At 40.6% G+C, this 19,100-nt stretch overlaps 1 protein-coding gene across 7 annotated transcripts in view; it reads left to right on the plus strand.

Annotated features, from left to right (window-relative positions):
* USP3 (ubiquitin specific peptidase 3) overlaps nucleotides 1-19,100 on the plus strand; it is a 104,127-nt gene that overhangs the window by 53,396 nt on the left and 31,631 nt on the right. The window contains exon 1 of one of the 7 annotated variants that reach the window (XM_042803732.1): nucleotides 2,737-3,699. The exons of 3 other annotated variants lie outside the window; for them this stretch is intronic. In XM_042803732.1, coding sequence (XP_042659666.1) covers nucleotides 3,609-3,699 — 91 coding nt within the window. In that variant the 5' untranslated portion in view covers nucleotides 2,737-3,608. Of the gene's footprint in view, nucleotides 1-2,736; nucleotides 3,700-3,983; nucleotides 4,230-5,655; nucleotides 5,681-9,509; nucleotides 10,642-19,100 lie in introns of those variants that run through there. 3 more of the 7 variants (XM_032990209.2, XM_042803734.1, XM_042803736.1) reach the window with 3 other exon arrangements.

Here is a 19,100-nt window from a genome sequence, read left to right on the forward strand (position 1 = left end):
ATACATTATGAGCATGCCCATAGGATTTATTTTAGCTATCATCTAAATTACTCTGATCTGGGGAAGTACGGGAGCAAGAGATGAGACTCCAGTTCCAAATCAAGTGATTTGTACTCAAGAAATCTTACTGACAAAACAAACTGAATATACCTAGAGCTTCTACTCCAGTTTTCATCTGCATCCAACATGTATGCCTCACTGAAAACACTTCAAATTACCCTTGGTGTAGTAGCGCTTTTTAGATCTGAGTGTTCATAGAGTTGCATTAGTGATCAGTTATTTTTCAGCAGGCAAAGAGGCTGCCTTACAAATATACTTACTGCTCTTCTAAATTGTCCTTATGCATCCTCACGTGTGATAACTGCTATGCGTCATGACTCCCTAACAGATTGAATCATCCTTACTTAAGTATTTATCTTGGCAACCAGAGATAAAAAATTTAAAGACTGTGGGCATGGCAATTTGACAAAATTGCACTGTTTAAAGAGTTTCACTGAATGGATGTCAACACACAAATGAAAGGAGGGATAAAACTCCATTATTATCTTGCAAAGGAACAGGGTGTCACAGTGTGGATGGTTTTGGCTCCTACACAGGAAACATCAGGGATGGAAGATGAAGGGCCCATCTCGGTAAGCTGACAACTTTCTATTTAGTATTTTTTCACAGCTAAATGCTGCCCAGAGAAGTTGTAACTGGTGTCTGTCATTCTAGGAAATACTGTGCATAGCAGTTATGCAGTCCCCTCCCAACCTACTTGGAATTCCAAGCACCTTTTGTTCTTTTGTTATGAAGGTCTTAATAACTTCACAGCAGGGAGGAAAGGACATTTTTCATTGTGCATATTATTGCAAGTTGAATAGTTGTATCTTAAAATAAAGGTAATAGGTGGTGGTCAAAGGTCTCTTAAAATAAACCAAAGTCACTTTTTTTTTTTTTTCTTCGAGAAGTCTGCAGCCTTCTGGACTAAAAAGAACTGTAAGAGAAAGCAGTATGTCGGCCTCGTGTCTCTAGACATTTTTGAGGATGTCTTTCTTCCATAGTCTGCTATGTTCATTACAGTTTTGCTGCAAAGGATCATGTAATTTCATCTTCATCTTCTCTTAAAGTTACTACTAGTCCTCCACATCTCCCACGGCCCCCCCTCCCCCCCTTGAAATAGTAACACTCATTCCTCTCTGCTACCCCATTCACACTGTTACTCTGTTAAATCCATGAGGAGCTTGGGTAAACAAGAAGGCCGTCTCCTCTTGACTTATACTTGGATCTATTAGTATCTTTCCCGAAGATACTCTTCCAACGTGGCTATGCTTATAAAAAATGTTCTAAAGTATGGTACTGTACCTCTACTGATTTCAATACATTGCCTTTAGTAATAGTTCATACTGGCAGGGGTTCAACTCCAGTGACTGTGCAAGGCCCTACTGTTCTTTTGAGACAGATCTTGGTTTTGTTTACTTAGGAAAGCAATTAGTTCTCGTCTCCAGATATATTATATCAACGGTGAACTCCTGAATGGGAGTGATAAAATGATAGTAGATAATTAAAAGTATTTAAACTTGTTTATTTTACCATATTTAATCCTTGTTAACTAGTTGTTTACTTCTGAAAGACTAAATATACTCCTAACATAATCCACACAGTGAGATAAGACCTGGCTGTTTTGGTTACTCTGGCTGCAAAATACTACTGAGAGAAGGCCAGCTGACACTGCTGCAGAGAGGAAAATGAGCAGGGCAAATCCACTTGAGGTTTCTTTCTCATTGTTTGTGTGTAAGCATGGGTGGAGCATGACAAGAGAATTAAATATATGCATTGGTTAGAAAAGACAGAAAGCAACTGCAGTCAAACTGCTGCTTTCATTTAATGTACGTCTTCATTATACTTTGTGGCAAAGGGTGGAGAAGAAACAAAAGGACCCCTTAGCATGCTAACATGACCACCTATTTGCTCCTTGAACTTGTACAACTAAATTTTAGATGTGTATCAAAGTTGCGTTGTATGAAACACTTTAAAATTCTGCCCTCTCAATTAATTTTTGCTCTACACAATATTTGCTAGAAAACTACACAAATACATGCTTTCTGTAGAACCTGTAGAATATAAATTGGGACTGACACTGATTACATACATACTTACCTGATGGATCAAATGTGAGTTTTGAAAGTTGGGGGATATGTGAGGAAGCTCCATGGTTTATGTGTTAAGATAACATTTGCAGTCGTTTAAGTCAGAGTTTGGTACCTATGAACTAATTCTGCTTTTAACTACACAGCTAGAAATACGAACTAACTCCACTGAGTGTAGTTAAAGTAGTTTCTGATGCTGTGGAAAACTGAATCCTTCATGCTCTGAATTTTTCTCCCTTCTGTAAACTGGGTGAAAACGAACAAAGGGGGTGAACAACAGAAAATCTCTACCAAGGAGATTTGTGACCACCAAAGCATTTTTTATATGAGTATTTAAATATCTCATCTGAAGCTCCATACAGAACTGTAAGTTTCTAAAACAATCTGTGAAGTAGTGCTGTGCCATGTAAAAATACATTGAGATAGATGCTTTTTGTGTCTATGTGCAGGTCACACAACAGGCAAAATATTATATTTCTCACGTGTTACGGTAGGAGAAAAGGTCAAAAATTCCCAATATGCAGAAGTTATCACAGTTCCTTAGATTAAAAAAAAAAAAAACACTTTTCCAGGTATTACAGTGTGTGGGAGGTTATTTGCTACCTTTGAAAAGGAACAGAATATTTTCAGTAGAACATTTGTACTGATCCAGTGTAAGCAGGCAAATTGCTGAGCCATAAAATTGTTCTGTCTTGAAAAGCTGTAATACAACATCTGTACTTTTATTACCACTTAAAGGTTACAGTCATAGAGTTAGAAATTCAGTATCCAGCTAAATTTGAGGCCGGGTACCTCTTTAAGAAAAGTATGAGGTGAAGATACTTTCAAATAATCAGCAGACACCCGGGATCCCTACGATTTCGCGTCGTTTCTAGGGAGAAGTTAGACCACGGAGCTTTTTAAGACAGCCGAGGAAGTCAGCACCCGCCACAGGCTCTGCGTTTTAGGGAACGGATTGCTCGGACATAGCCTCTCCCTCTCCACGCACAAGTTTCGGGCGCTCAAAGGGCTGGTGCTGTGGTGAGAGGAGCGCGGTGGGACATGGCCGCGGCCCCGGCCCTGCCAAGCAGCTGCTGTGGCCCGCGCTACGCTCTCTGATTCACGCCGCAAGCACCGAGGGCAGCCTGGGCCCGGCGCCGCCCTTGGGCGCGGAAACCTGCGGCGGAGAACCGTGAGGCGTGTGGGCAGCGGAGCTGGGAGGGACAGCCCGGGCGGCCGCTCCCCGGCTTCGCGCCCCCTCAGCGGGCGGCGGCAGCGCGGAAGGCGCGGCGGGCGGAACGCCGGACGGGAGGCCGGCTCCTCGGAAAGCCCGGCGGGGAGGCGGGGTGAGGCCGTCGTCGGCCGCGGACGGGAGTCCGGCTGCCTGCAAAGCCCGGCGCGCGGATCGCGAGGTTGGCCCTAAGATGGCTGTTGTGCGTGGGGCGCCGTCGCTGTAGCGCGGGGAGGAGCCGCCCGCCGCGGCCCGCCGTCTCGCCCGCCATGGAGTGCCCGCACCTCGGTTCCAGCGTCTGTATCGCGCCCGACTCGGCCAAGTTCCCGCAGGGCTCGCCCTCCTCCTGGTGCTGCAGCGGTGAGTGTGCCCGGCGCGGCCTAGGCTCCGCCGGCCCTCCCGGCCTGAGGTGGTGGCCCGGCCGCCCCGCGGCCCTCCCGCGGCGGGCGGGCGGGCGCCTCTCGCCGCCGCCCGGCCGCTCCTTTGTTCCCCGCGGGCCTTCGCTGCCCGTCGGCGGGAGGGCTCCCCGCGGCCGGGGGACGGAGGCAGGCTGGCCCGGCCCCCCACGCCGCCGGGCGGCCGCACCGCGAGACCCCCTCTGTGGGGGAGGAAGGCGCTGTGCTGCGCCTGCCCCCCGTTCCGCTCCCCGCGGCTGGGTTGGGGTTAGCCCCCGCTCCTGCCCCGGCCTGGCCCCCGCGGCTTTGTTCGGGGCGGGCAGCAGACTTTGCCTCCGCCGGGGGCCGGCGCCCCCAGCCCCGCCGGGCGCGGAGGAATGCGAGATCGCGGCTCCTCGCTCCTTTTGTCTGTCGGAGGACCTGCGTGCTTAGCCCTGCCCTGGGGAAGCCTGGCCGCGGGCACCGTGGCGGAGAGGAGCCGGTGACTGCTGCAGGGTCAGTGTGTTCTTTAAAGCAGTCTGAAATTACTTTTTTTTTTTTTTTTTTTTTTTTTTAGTAGGCATGTTTAAATGGACTTTAGAGAGTGTAGTTTTAATTAGAGTGCTGAGACTGAAGGCGACGCTTGGGTCCCCCCCTTCAATCCAAGGAGCAGCTCGGGGAAGGTGGTCTGTGGGCGGTCTGGGAGCCACGCTCACCTGCTCTGCTGGGTCAGTCCGTAGAAGTGTAGAGGTCATCTTTCTTTAGTACTTTGATCGCTGATTTAATAATGCAAATTACTGTCTTTGCAATGTATTGTGTCTTCAGTGCTGTCCCTCGTACGATCTTGTTTGTTCAGGGGCTTTCCCTTTAAACGTGTCCTGCCCAAGGCGTTTTAAATTTAGCTTTCTAATGGATCATCGAACACTTCTAAACAGATAACCTCCCATGACTGCTGTCACTTTTGGTACATGTTTTTGCTTGCTCTAACTGTAATGTACTTAGTTATGCTCGATATGAAAGTAGGGACAACCAAGTACGTTTAATGGAGGAAGTAGGCCCCACTTAGAGCAGCAGCGGGTGGTGTTGTGCCCGTGAGCACCCGAAAAAAAGCCTCGTTCAGGAATGACCGACCAGGGAGCACCGAAATGCTGGTTATATTTTAAGGTGTTCATTTTCTTTAAAGGAAAGATGGTTGTCCTTTGTTTCGCAGTATCGGTGCTTTCGTGTGGGAAGGCTGCTGCTTACTTGAGTTCCTCCTTGATTGCAGTTTCCTGGAGCCAAGGTGTGGTAGTGCTGCTGCTTCCTTTGGCAAAACCAGTTATTTTACTCTGTAATGCTTTTGATTTTTAGAGGGAGCACACTTAACAGTGGAATAATACGCAGAATGTGTAGAAGAAAAGGAGTAGTACAGGAAAACCGGTTTTCCCTAATGTTTATTTACTGAAAAAAAAATAATGATAAGAAGTCTGACTCTGAAGGTCTATCTGTTATCTTCAGAGTATCAAGGGTAAGCTGAGTTGTCAACCAAAAGCATATGGCAGTACGGAACCACCCTTCAGACAACTTTAAAAAGATAAAATTGCCAAAACTAAAAATATATGCTCAGGTATTAATACAATTTTCCAACTTCAAAAATTAGCCAGTTTATAGCTATGGAACCCTGTTAGGCATGCTGCTTCTCAACAAAGAAGTTCAGCTATTAGAAGAAATTTTTCTTTGTTGTTTAGAAGTGTTTTTTCCAAACCAGCACTTACAGGGAGAGCCAGTTGCTGGGCAGTCAGCTGATTTATTACAGCTGGGAGGCAAGAAGAAGGTGCCAAACACTTTAGGGAACTTAATAGATCGATGTTGATACCGTGCCTAGGGGAGTGACTGTTTGCTACGGTTTTAAAGAAAACTAAGGTAGTAAGTCACGCAGTACTTGCACAGGTGATTATTGAATTCTTAACAAGTGGCTATGGAAAAAGGTAGGTACATTTAATTTAAAACATTCTAATGAACAAACAGCAGGTTCTTGTTAATTTAAAGCAAATTAAAATTGTTCTTTTTAAAAATGGATTTTGCATTCCTACTAGTACAGTAAAATATAGTGTCTCCCTTTTCAGTTCCAGCTAGTAAAACGGATTTATTGTTACATTAGCTCCCGAATGTGTCTCTCTTGTTTGTGCTCATTTTAGTGAGATTAATTTTTTAAATATATGTAATACTGGTTTATGTCAATACACAATAAATACCATCTCTTATTTGCTGATTTTGCTGCAACTGTAGTATAAAATTAAACAGCAAAAATGCCATGTATGAATTAATATCTTGTCAAAATGTAATGCATTTTCTATTGCTTCTGATGCTGTTTTCTGAGGTTCTGTGGACTTAGTTTTTTTGGTGGTGGTGGTGTTGCCTCAGTTGGAGGAAAATATTTAGAAGGTAATTTTCTGCAGTCTGTAATAATAAGGCATCTCTCATCAAACATGTTGTGTTAAAATGACTCAGAACTTGTCGTCAGTCCTGTTCGGAGTTGCTGCTGACCTTTCCAGAAAAGGAGAGTAAGTGAAGATACTGATACAGGAAGCTTTCTGGCAGCCACGTGACGTGCCAGCGATAGCAAAACATTGCAGAATAGGTTGGAGAGTGAGTTCTTAGTTCAGACTGCCAATGGCTATTTTTATCATTATCTTGTGTTTCTTCGATTTGAGGAGCGGGAATTGTCACACTGAGTGAGTGATGAATATTGGCTAAGTACCTTTTCCTTACTTATCTGCAAGAACTCTCCTGATTGCAACAATACCTTCACAAGGTAATACGGAGGCACTTTTGAATATTGTTTGATATTGAATATCGTGTCTTTGTATAATGGAGCAGTGTTGCATTTGATACAGATATTTGGAAGCTAGCTTTACTGAAGTTAGGGAATTGATTAGAGTAGCATGGGCACCAGCCTGAATTGCTCTTTTGGCCTAAATCAGTTCCCCTTGAAGCCACCTGACAGAGTTTTTATGGAAATCCTGTGGTGAAGGAAGACTCTTAAAAAAGCAGTAAGAGGAAGCATTGACAAGCGTGTTGGTCCAAGCATGTATGTTTTTTGATTTGGGGCAAAAAAGTAAAGGTGTGTGTTCATTTTTAAGTGTCTTCAGGATGTCTGTTACATTACCGCTGTGTAGTTTGGAAGTCTGAGAGTTTAAGCACTCTTGTTTAGAAAATGGCATGCTTTCCCATGAGTATTTAGTGCAGTCAGGCATGCTCTGTACAGTAAGCGATGCAGAAAGCAGCACTCATTTGCTTTGAGGAGCTTTAAGACTATCAAAAGAGACCACAGAATGCCTTTTTGCAGATCCAGAAGCAGTTTGTTGTTGTTGTTATTGTAATTGGACATTTAAGAGGAGATGAATATATAAAGTAGAATTGTCCAGAAACTGAAAATGGCTTTTAATCAGTGCTGTCATGTGAAATACTACATGCAGATATCTGCTAATTCCAATTAGAGTGCAGTCTTTCTGTGCACTTTAATTTCTGAAACTTCTGCTGAAGTTGGAAGCAGAGTAGCTGGAGGCGTTGGCAAGACTGCAAGGTGTCACAGACTAAATCATTTGAATTTGTGTGATGTGCCACACCTTCATCACTGTTGTGCAAATCATGTAATTATGAAAAGTACTCCGGAACAGCTCAGATGTGGTATTTCTCAACAACTTTTCATAGAGTCATGAAACCACAAGGAGCCATGCCTCACCTAAGTGAGATTGCAATCTTTTAAGCACACCTGTGATAGTCTGAAGAGTTTTTCCAACTTTTTTTTGGATTCATTAATTCTCACTGGACTCGCTAATTGTTCAGTGTATAATTTGGAGTTCTTTTTTTAGAAGAACAACTGCAGAAAGATAGGATTGTGTCTGCTGAAACAGAGATTCGGGGTTTGTTGTGGTTGTTTTTTGTTTTTGTTTTTTTTTTTTTTTAATAAGGGGAATTGTACTTCTGAAGTATGCTTAAAACTTGCTTTTCAGGTCACTGTCAGTTAAATACATTTTTTTTTCTTAAATAACGTAATTTTGTTAGATATTGAAGAGCAATTCTGGCTGTAGACTGGTATTTCCTGCAAAAGCTAAATATATTTGCCTGGCATCTGTTTCTTGCATTCTAACTTCTGTTGAATAAGAGCTGTAATTTCACAGTTGGTCAGAAGCATACATTGTGGCATTTGCAAATGACGCTGGGGCCATAAAAAGTACAGAGGAGAGCTAGCATGAGGAAGCTGTTTGGGGCCTAGTGCATGATGATTATGGTGGAAATCCACATGCTGAATTGATGATATTTTTTCTGTGTTTGCAGTAATGTACTAAATTACTTAGTAAATTCAGTTAGTTCAGAATAACCCCAAGTATTACTCAATGCTTTATTTATATGTGAGACTAAATGTTTTGGGCCGAGTAGAACTTTCAAGAGCATGACTGTACTGAGTCAGACTGCTTTTGATTTTTTTGGGGGGGAGTTGTTTTTTGTTTGCGAGTCCGTCCTCCTGTCCTTCCCCCCGCCCTCCTCCCCATCAGTTTTTGGTTTTGTTCTCTCAGTTAAAACAGTTACACTGCTCTCTTTTCATTGGGATAGGTAACAGCATTCTGCCACACTGTGGTTTTTGGCATTGGACTGTTGCAGTCGGTGCCAAAACAAATATACTGTAAAAGCTCAGGTACACAGACTAACTGTCCTGGCTTTCCTTTTCATCTCAGCTCCTCGTTAGTGTTTCCATCTCCTTGAGTATTTGTTTCTCCTTTTGCTTTTTCCTTTTTATTACTAGAGGTCCTCATTTCCTCTTTCCTTCCATTCTTACTAGAATACAGGAGAAGGGGAGAACCCACTGAAACTGCAGAGTGGTAGGTAGGACCTTCTTCCTGCAAAAAAATCTGTTCAGTCAGCTGCATGTAGGCTCAGGGGTAAGCTGATGGACAGTGTGTGGACCTAATGGTCTGTATGTGTGAAGGTTATTTGTCACCCTACATCTGGAAAACGAATTTGGCCTGGAAATTACCAGATTCATTCTGAAATTTAAACAACAAAAGTAGTATGTAAAAAAAAAAAAAAGTTACTTTTTTTGATTCAGTAAACTTAATTTTGAGGTACGGTGGTCTTTCATCTGTTTCTCTGGGTCACTGCAATACAGGAATGCTTGTTAGTAGCTCTACAGACTTTATAGGTTGTTACACTTAGTTAAAATCATTCCTTGTCTTTTTAAGTAAAGCTTGCTAGATTTGGGGTTTTTTTAGACAGTCTTATTTTCCTTAAAAGAGTTACTTTTTTTTTTTTTTTTTTTCCATTTGAATCGGTTACTGGTGTATGAGCTAACCATAGTGGTAGTGGTTATCTTTGCCTGTGTGATATAGCATGGTGCTCTGGAACTGATTCTGTTAGAAGATGAGGTCAGGGTCTCAATTTTGGCCTTAGAAGCTAGACCTAAGTTTACTTTTAATGGCAAAAAAAGGAAGTCTGTTTTTAAATATGTGGTATCTTTTAAAATCAGTAAAGTTAAATTAAAGGTGATGAATATTTTCTTTTCAAAAATTCATGTATGCTTTACTCAAAATCGGTCTGTCACAAAATTTGAATGTTAGCTGAGGAAAGAGACTGCTTCAGAGGAAAGTAGTAGTGAGACGTTTAATACATTGCCTTTGTTCAGAAACTAGATCTAATCTTCACAATGATTTTGAAGATAAACTTTGAAGGAAAAATTCTACTACTGACTGCTCCAAAGTATTTCATGATTAACTAAAAATCAGTGTTTTGAAATGACTCTTTAAAGTATAGCATATGGTAAGGAGACAGAGTAGTCTGAGGCATTGTGGAAGTGGGATATATACGGCACACAGGTGTGTAAGGAAAGACACTCATGTGTGCATGGTAGACTCTTGATTTATCCACAGATTAGTGCACATCTCGTTACAGCTGGTTTAAATGTAAGCAGGATAAAAATTTTCACCTGCCTTTCCCAAGCCCAGCCCTTAAAGATGTGCAGTTGTTAAATGAGATCAATGCGTGAATCTTTGTTTTGGTGATTGTCAGCCTTAGCACCTTGCAACAGAGATGTGACAAAAAAAATTAACTAGTGTATATGTGGCTGAGGTTCATAGTGTGAAAGTTTCAGACCCGATTTTTGGAATGAAATTAAGCTTTGAGCCATTTCTCATTTGATCTCACTTCATTTAGTAATCTGTTCATGCTTTGCTTTCTGTTTTAACAAACATTCATTTCCTAGGTAAAAAGTCATCAAAGGCAATTAATTAAAATAATCCATGGAGGTTAGAAAGTGCAATTTAGTCAGAAATTTAGATCTGGAAGCTAGTTAAGACTTTTCCAATTTTTATTATGAGATTATTGGAGGAAACAATTTTTATTGTAGAGTGAATTAGAATTATATCTGATAAAATATTCCCTGCTTTATGGTGTCCTTGTTATGGGAGCAGTGTAGGATTTTGTGTCCCTAATGACTCATTTCCTTGATTATGAGGGTGTTTTCAACAGTGCATGACATGATGAATACACTTATCACTCGGCAATCTTAACTGGTATGTCAAAGCAATCCTCTAGTGGTTGGGGTTTCTCCCCCCCCCTCCCTTTGGAATATCTTGCGTAATTTTGGATCTTGTAAACATAGTTATGAAATGTCTTTGACAGATTTTATTACCCATTTGAATCTAAGCACAATATGCACAAGCAACCTGGCAAAATAAGGTGATATTTCTGGAAGTTAGCCTGTTCCCCCAATTTTGCAAGCAGACAGCTTTTTAATTTTAAACTGGTGTGGTACTGTCAGGCTTGGGGGTGGGGCTTGAAGGTCCTTATCAATACAAAACAGGCAGATACTGATTTTTCAAGGTAGTTCATAGATATATCATTTAGGATTCTATGTGAATGTGAGCATAAGATTGTCCATGTCAAAATACAGGTTTGTTTTCTCAAGATAATCATGACCCTTTTTATTTTTTTAACATTCGGTTCATAAGTGTTTCATTTGTTAATATTTTTGTCCACTGAGCAATTGATTTATTTTTTGGTTAGAAGTGTGTCTTTTGCTCTTATTGGGGAAGTAGGGATGTAATACTGGGGGCTACAAACAAATAAATTAATTGACTAGGTTATGTAAAGAAACCAGGAAGCCTTCTTGCTGTCTTCCCCTTTTTTCCCTCCTATTTCCAGCCTGAATGTTTTGACCTCCAATTGATTGCTAACTGACTCAAGAAGATTACTTTCCTTAAGGGTTTAAAAACTACATTACACTGTTGGCTTTGCTGTGTTTTTTCTGGCTGCTGTCTGAAAATGCATATTTGTGTGTCTTGCTCTAACATAAAGATTAAGTATCTTTTTTTTTTCTTGGCATGCTACTACTATAATGAGGAAAAATATGTGTTTTTCTGTGCGGGCTAGAAAGCATTTAATTTGAAAATGTATAAGTACATATGTGTGTGTATGTATGTATTTAAATTTGGATAGTAATTAGTTATCAAAGTAGCCAAACCACTAGAAGTTGTTTCTAGAATGCAAAGAAGAAATAGAGGCAATATTAAAAAAAAAAAAAAAAAAAAAGAGTTTGGCTACGATTTTTCAGTAAAGTAAGCCTGCTACTGATGTGTTACTTGTTCAGGAAGATCTGTTGCTGACATGTCTTGACCTCAAATTTGACTTGACATGTAGAAAGACTAAATTACCAAAAGATACGGCAGCCTGAGAGCTAAGCATCTATGTGTGTGGTTGGTAGTGCTATAAGTGACCTTATTTCTTTGCCTTAACAAAAGAAGGAGCACAGCATGTTCTGTGTGTCTTTGTATATCGCTGCTATAGGTGGTCTGACTTTGGTTTTGCACCTTCTCCCCCTCCCAGCCCCCAGTTCGTTTAACCACTTCCTCAGGAACCGCCATGCCTGTTCACACTGGGTGGAAGAAGTTTCCCTTACCTACCTGTTTGCTTTTTCCCTACTGGATTAAGAATATAGGCAAATAAAAAAGCATGCATTTTTTAACTGCCAGGTTTTTCAACGTGGAAACCTGATTGCATAATTGAAATACCCAACGGTAAGCCAGTGTGGTTGAGCGTTACCGGGGAGGTGAATTACATGCAGATGAAGTTAATCACGTCGTTCTCTGACAAATATTCTTCAATGTTAGGAATGTGGGGGGGACTTAAGTGACGTGTTTATTCTATGAAAAATTGTTCACCTACCCGTGTTTTACATTCTTAGTAGCTGTTTAGTACATCTGAGTTATAGATGGTTTTCCATTATAATAGAGTGGTTCACTGTAACCATCTGGGAAATCTCTTGTATGAGACTGAGCAGTGCTTTTATTTAGTGACAAAGAGGAGGAAACCACATGTACCATTACACATGAGCACAAATGCTAGTTGATTCCATAAGTTCACTCGCTATCACTTAATGACTTATTATTTGTTTTCTGACTAAGAACTTAATATTTTCTGGTTTTGGCTGAAAGATCATAGCAGCAGAAATAACTGTTTTTTTTTTTTTTTCCAGAGCTGTAAGGCGAGGGTAGTTTGCTTGCTTCCTTGCTGGCTTGTTTGTTTCTTTCCTTCTTTAAATGTTCTTCACAGTCTATTTGAATTCTCTTGCATTTGGATGTGATTTGAGTCAGGTCAAGACCTGATACTGTTGAGACTTCTATTTGTTGTGCATGTCTTCGTTATGAGGCTATGAAGCACTGAAAGAATGGTTAACATTTTGGTATGGTTAGTAATACTTACCAGGAAACTTTCTTCCATGTAATTTTTCTTGATTTGATCTAAATGTAGTTTAAATTTCATCGTTTCTTATCATTTCCTCTAGTATGTGGGTGTTAGCTGATTTTAAAATGAAACATTTAAAATAGTATAATTAAAAAACATTTCCCCTTCTGTCTGTTTTCATTTTGACTTGACTGCTGTTTTTCTAAAATAGGCAATAAAGGTGTCTAACATGAAACTTGCATAAAGTATTGTTTAAATAGAAAAGTTATTTTTCTAATACCAAGCAGTTCAGAAGTTCAGTCCATTTATGAATGTCTTGTAATGGGGCTGAGGGTAGGATAGAAAGAAGAGCATTATGTGAAATGAAATTTGAAAACAAATGGGCATACTCCTTTAAAACCTAAACAGTAAAACAGCTGGCTTGTAAGTAAGGTATAGAACATGTCTCTAGTTTTCAAGGCCTGTAACGTTCTTTTCTCCTGCATTCTCTGTCTAGAGTGGAGCTTTAGACTACCCAAAGGTTTAAATATGCACTTGTGACATTTGCTTCCTTTTGCAGTCACCTGGTTTTCATTACAGTTACTCATCTGGAATTGACTAGCCTTAAGTTCTGAAAATGTAGAGCAGATACTTTTACCAGATGAATATACAGTTTAAGCACACCACTTCCCAACTCCAAACAAAAATAAACAATCAACAACAATAGACATTTAACTCAGTATTTAAGTTACGGAACCTACTCCTAGATTAACGTCAGCATTCTGCTTGGATGTACTGTGCTTCTGTGTATGTTAATGCCTGCCCTGTCTTACGATTTTACCAACATGTTTAGTTGAGATACTCACTTCAGTATTTTTGATTCCTGATGAATGTAAATGACTAATAGGGTCAGGTAATAAAGTTTGCATGTATACTTATAGCAACTGCCTTTTTAAATGCAGAAAAGAACGTGAAGTCAGAAACGGGAATTGTGATCAGTTGTGTTAATACACGTGTACTTAAGTAACTTATGTCACCTTTTAGGAATTTTTACACACTGCCTGTAAACACACTGACTTACCTTGGAGGACACCTGTATTTTTTGAGGCTTCTTTGATTCCACCAATAAAGTGTTTTTTCAGTGCCAGTATCCGTTTCTGCACCTATGCAGATGTCCTGCAGCCTTGACTGATGTTCTATGATGAGTACTACTTCTAATTCTTGCCCCGAGTTGCTGTTTCATTGTATATGCTGGCTTATAATTGAGTTTATGGGCCAGGAGGAAAGAGTGCACAAGACTCTGCAACATTGTGGTTTGGACAGTTCATTGTAAGTGGAAAAAACCTTGGTTTCAGTCTCAATTCTAGCGACTGAATGTTTCATATGGTGGATGTTGAATGTAGAATACATGGATATCTGTTGTGGTGGAGACTGCAGCCTAGGTAAAAGCTGTCTGTGCTAGGCTTGGTGAAAGTCATGCTCTCTTGCTTTGTCTCAAGAGGGGAACTTTGTCCCACTGTTCCCCTGAATAACTACTTCTTCATGGGAGGTGCCATCTTTAGCAGGAGGAGTTGTCAGTCCTCCCTCAGCACTTGGGAGTAGTCTGGAAGGAAGGTCTTCCAAGGGTAGGACGTGACTGTGTTAAACCTGAGGCGTTCACAGCTTGACTGAATGAGGGTTGAGTGGACAAAACTCCTCAGCTGACTTCATCTCTGAAAAGAACATGTGCCTGCATCCAGAGGGAGTTCCAGAGCTGTAAATTCCAGTGGTGAGCAGAGCCTTTTTGCAACACCATAATATAAGCCCAGAGGAGGGACCACATCCAACATGTTTGTCTCCTTTGATATTTCTCATAGGCTAATAACTTCAGCAATTCCCTACTTAGAATACCAGCTTTCAGAGATGACTCTTCGATGCCTGATACCTCTTGAATATGGGAAGTTTTAGGTGTTTAATTCAGAGCTGTTTCGGCAAATCACCTTAAAAGTTTTATGTAGAATGCTGAGTTTTGGGATGCATTACCCTCGCCTGCAAGTAAAATGACATAAAGGTCTAAGGTGTTAAGGCTAGAAGTCTCAGTTCTGATCTATGCTGATAAAATTCTTTTGGTAAGTTATTCAATCTCTCATTCTCCATTTTTCAGCCTGTGAAATGGAAGTGGGCTCTCTTGAGAAATGCTCTGAATCCTGCGACTGGAAAACTTTGCATTTGAGAGGTTATTACTAAAGGAGTTAGCATAATTTTGGTTAAACGTTTGTGCAGAGCTCTGTATTCCCACCACTTGTGATCATTTCCCAGGATTTTTGCTTGCAAGTTGCTCTCACCTTTGAGATCTTTGCAGGAGGCAGCTTTCAGTCTGATTCCTTAGGCCTGATGTGTCACAGACAAGGACTGTGTTTCACAAAGCAGGAGTTTCACGTTTTGGTATGCAGATTGTTCCATCTTTACATGCTGTTAACGGAGACTGCCCAGCTCTTTTTTTGCTGTATTTGTCGGGTTCTTTTAGGAGCAAATTGTAGAGTAACATGGTCCTGCTACCAAAACTTAATTAACAGGGCACTGAGGGATTGTTAGACAAAACAAAGTTAAAGCTATGGTAAAGGAGAAGTAAGTTTATTTCTCTGTAATACTTTACCAGTGTTGTGTTTTTTTTTAATGCATGTGTGTGTATACACATGAGCATACATACAGCATGTGTATACATGCTACACAGAGCATGCTATACATGTGTAGCATATGTATATGTTTGTCACCAAGTGCTTATGTTTGTGAAACAATTTGCTCAGCACAGTATCAGCATGCCAGTGCAGCCACAACGGTGTAAATAATCCTTGTGCAGATGCAGAGTGGAGCAATAGTGGCCTCTTGCAGTTTGGCCTGTATCAGTACGGCTGACCTACTAAGTCAAGATGAACTGAAAAAAGGCACTTAGTCCAAAGATATTTCTGTGCAGGTCATTATGTTATTGTAGTTTAACCATATAATTACACAAAGAAGATAGTAGTGTTGGTACAACTCCTTTTGAGAACAAAGTCCAGGCCATTTTGTAAAGGCTGTGGAGACTATTGGAAATAGTTTAATGACCCTAATCCTGTTTCCATTCAACGTGCTTTTAACAGAAGGACCAAAGTATTGCCCTTACTGTGCTGATATTTTGTGGCCTTTTCTTTAGTGCTGTAATAAAGGACTATTTTAAAACTTGGATGTAAGCACAGTTCTGTAGTAGCTGTGGCCTTGGGTCACTTGTGCTCCTGTGACTGGCGAAGTCACCAGTTTGCATGGATCACGTGGCTGTGCTACTGCCACAGCTCTCGTGGACACTGTATCTTGCAGGTTTTTTAACTTGGCTGCCTTACAGAAACTGCTTCCTGTTTGTCCCCTCCTCTTCCTGCTTCTTTTTTCTTTTGCCAGTTTCTAAATTATGTAGTGTGCTCTTTAAACAAAACTATGAGTTTCACAGGTTGTTTGTATACTTTTACATAGTTGTAACTTTCCTACAGTGGAAATCTGCAGCTTTGTTCTGTAAGGAATACAGTGTTTGCCAGGAGCATTCATGCCTCTGGCATGGAGTGTTTGCCAGGAGCATTCAAGACTGCACTTGGAGTCAATTTTCAATAAGAAAAAAATAGTCAAGTTTCAGAAGTACATATCTGAGTGATCGTGAGGGTAAGATGGAGTGGGGGCCCTGTGGTGAGAGTGCCAAACTCCTTAGCCGTATCATAGTTATTCTACTTGGCATAACTTGATGAACATTATCGGGGTGATCTACAGGAAGTGGAAGCTGGAGGGACGTCTCTGAATGTTCCCATAGTTATGTCTGAGTCTGCATGTAGTGGTGTTTGATTGTTTGCTCTCTTGGGGATGGATTGATACCTCATTTACAAAGGGCTGTGTAGGCTCTATAAGTGAATATTCAGATTTCACTTAGAGGAATCATTCTGTGAAAGACAGTATTTCCCCTTACTATTACATGATGAAAAATTGTGTTTCTAAGCTTCTGAATAAGCTGATATTGATGTAAAATAGCAAATTACTTACAGCTTCAGACAACATGGTAGCATTGCAGATTTGCTTTCCTAACCACTTGAAGCTATGCTAAAAATAGAGCAAAACCATACAGTTGGTAACTGTTGCAGCAGGCACTTCAGTTCAAGCTGAGAAAGCAGCCAGTGTTCCTTAGCCTGTATGCTAGTAAATAAGGTATAACACAGGTAATTAAGGGTTTTTTAATGTGGTTGGTTGTTGAACATAACTTTATTCCAAATTAGGGTGTGCTAATGTAGTGTACCCCTGCTCCTCTTTTTTTTAAATAGCACTAAAAAAAAAATTCAAATCCCAGTTGCAATCTTGATTATTGAGGGAAGGCATACGTACCTCTGCAAACGGGTCTGAGAGTCTTACCTCACAATTCAGTGTAACTGCCTGACTTGAAACACCCAGATCTGTTTCAGGGGCCAAGTTCCAGGGCTGTGTAATGTGCTTTGAATTGAGAAGTGAATTGCTATGGATCTCTCTCTCTTGTTTCTGGTCTACTTTTAAGCCTAGTACCACATCTGAAAGGAATAACATGCACTTTGTTTGCAGATGAAGCCAAACTGTCTACCTGTAGTTTTACAGTAGAAGCAGTTCACGGCAGTGACTGCACTTTTGCTTGCATTCCATGGTGCCTGTCTTGTTAGAGTCCTAACTACTGCCTGAAGCTCCCAGTCTAATTTAATTTATTAATAGTAACGGATGGAAACTGCTTCAAGATCTGAACTGAGAGCTGAGCTTTAATGCAGGTAGCTACAGAGCCAACCTTGGAGAAATACAGAATGCAATCTTCAGCAACCTTTAAAAAAATCCAATTGCGTAATCCTCTCAGAACAGAGCAACTGTATGTCACAAAGTTAGTACTGCCTTCTGCGTTTAATCTTAGTGGGAGTCACTTCCGTGTCATTCGAGTTCTTTGTGGGAGGAGATGTTTGTGCAGAAGATAAACTACACATTTCTAATGTGATGCAATTGGAGCAAAGTTCTTCCTCAAAGTTAAAGCAAACAAATGAGCCATCTTTTCCTCTTCCCTGATATGAAAGATGGAAAATTTTAGTGGACATGTGTTTTTTTTGGCATTGTGTAGAGTTGGTGGACTTGGTTGTTGGCTTTGTGCAGAACCTGGGGTGAAGTCTGCAGAATGAGCGCTACTTCAGTATAATTTTACACTTGACAAGCAAGCAGTGCAGGTATTTAGAATACCTGGATGTGAAATTGTAGTTGTTTGGCACGTGGTAGAAAGTGCGAATAACAGTTTGCATCGTCATGTTTTGACCTCTGCTGCTTGAGAACCAGTTCTGTCCATAGATGATAACATAGTGAAAGCAAATATGTTATTTCACAGTGGGAGATTTCTGCTGGGATTTTAATGCTAGGAAGATTGTTTTGTGTTCCCGGCAAGGGAGGTGTAGGGTAGTAGTTTGTTTGTGAAGCCCATAATCTGTGTTTTATGTGCATTAATGGTTTTGGCTTCTGTTTCCTTCTGGGTAATTTTTTTAAACTGTCAATATATGTGTAATTCAGGAAAATAAAATTGTATCAGGTTAGACTGGTGGTTCATTTAGTCCATTTTTAACTGATGATGGGTATTTAAGGTCTTCCCTTTCTCTTCTGTTTGCCAGTGCTACAGCATTTGGTCAAATTAGACAAACTTCTTCCACTTTTCTAACTTGACACGTAAGCTGTACTTGGCTGTCCTCTACCTATTGCAAGATTACCATCACAGTTGTGGGGATTCATCAACTTTAGAAAGAGGAAAATTTGGTTTTGTAAAACCAAACCCAGAGAACTGAGACGTGAGAAAACGTGTTTCTCAAAGTAGTAATTGTAGCTGTTGAAAAAACCCCAATTCTGGAGTCTCTACTGAAGAGTTTAAAGTAGTTACTTTAAATAAGATTTCTGTGGGATGTGCTTTTTTTCCCAGTGAACATAGTAAAAATCTTAAACATTTCTCGGATTAGGCCTGTGAATTGAAATATAGCTACTTGTAGAAATGAATTCAGATTCAGGAAACAATTCTTAAAGAAGCAGTGTTAACTAGTTTATTTTTCTGTCTGATTTAAATACAAAGGCCAAAATCTCATGGTGAAGGAGTATATTAGCTCTTCTAAACAGCACTTCTCTCCTGCCTAAAAATTGATCCCCTCCTTGCTTTTTAATTAGCATTTAATATGATAAAGAAGTTCTTTTCAGTTTTGTTAGCTTGATATTCTCTGATAGTCTTTGATCTTTACAGTTTGATGTGTACCATGGTTTGTAGCTTGGTAGCTCTTTTTGAGTTTTGCTGGATGTCCTAAACTAGCCTGCTCAGGTGATCCTGCCCTGGAGCAGGTTCTGTGCATGCTTCACTTTCCCCAGTTCCTTTTCCTAAGTTGTGACTCCAGACAGAGAAGGTTGTTCTAAGGCTTTTCCCCAGTAAATAACAATATAAATAAATTACATGTATGCTAGGGTTTAATCCTCTTCTCTTTGTCCCTTCTTCCCCCTGGCCTTACAAACAGTCATGTTTCTGATGTCTTGTTTTCACTCTGTCACTCTTTTGACTGACTGCTTCAAGAAGCAGTTATTTATAGAGTGTGGAAAAAGTAGGTGGTATCATAACCTTTTGTATTTTTGGGATCATTGAAGTCACCTTTTTATGTTGTTTTCTGCTCTTGC

The sequence above is a fragment of the Tyto alba genome, unplaced genomic scaffold (assembly GCF_018691265.1).
Source record: "Tyto alba isolate M040663 unplaced genomic scaffold, T.alba_DEE_v4.0 Super-Scaffold_41, whole genome shotgun sequence".
Taxonomy (NCBI): Eukaryota; Metazoa; Chordata; class Aves; order Strigiformes; family Tytonidae; genus Tyto; species Tyto alba.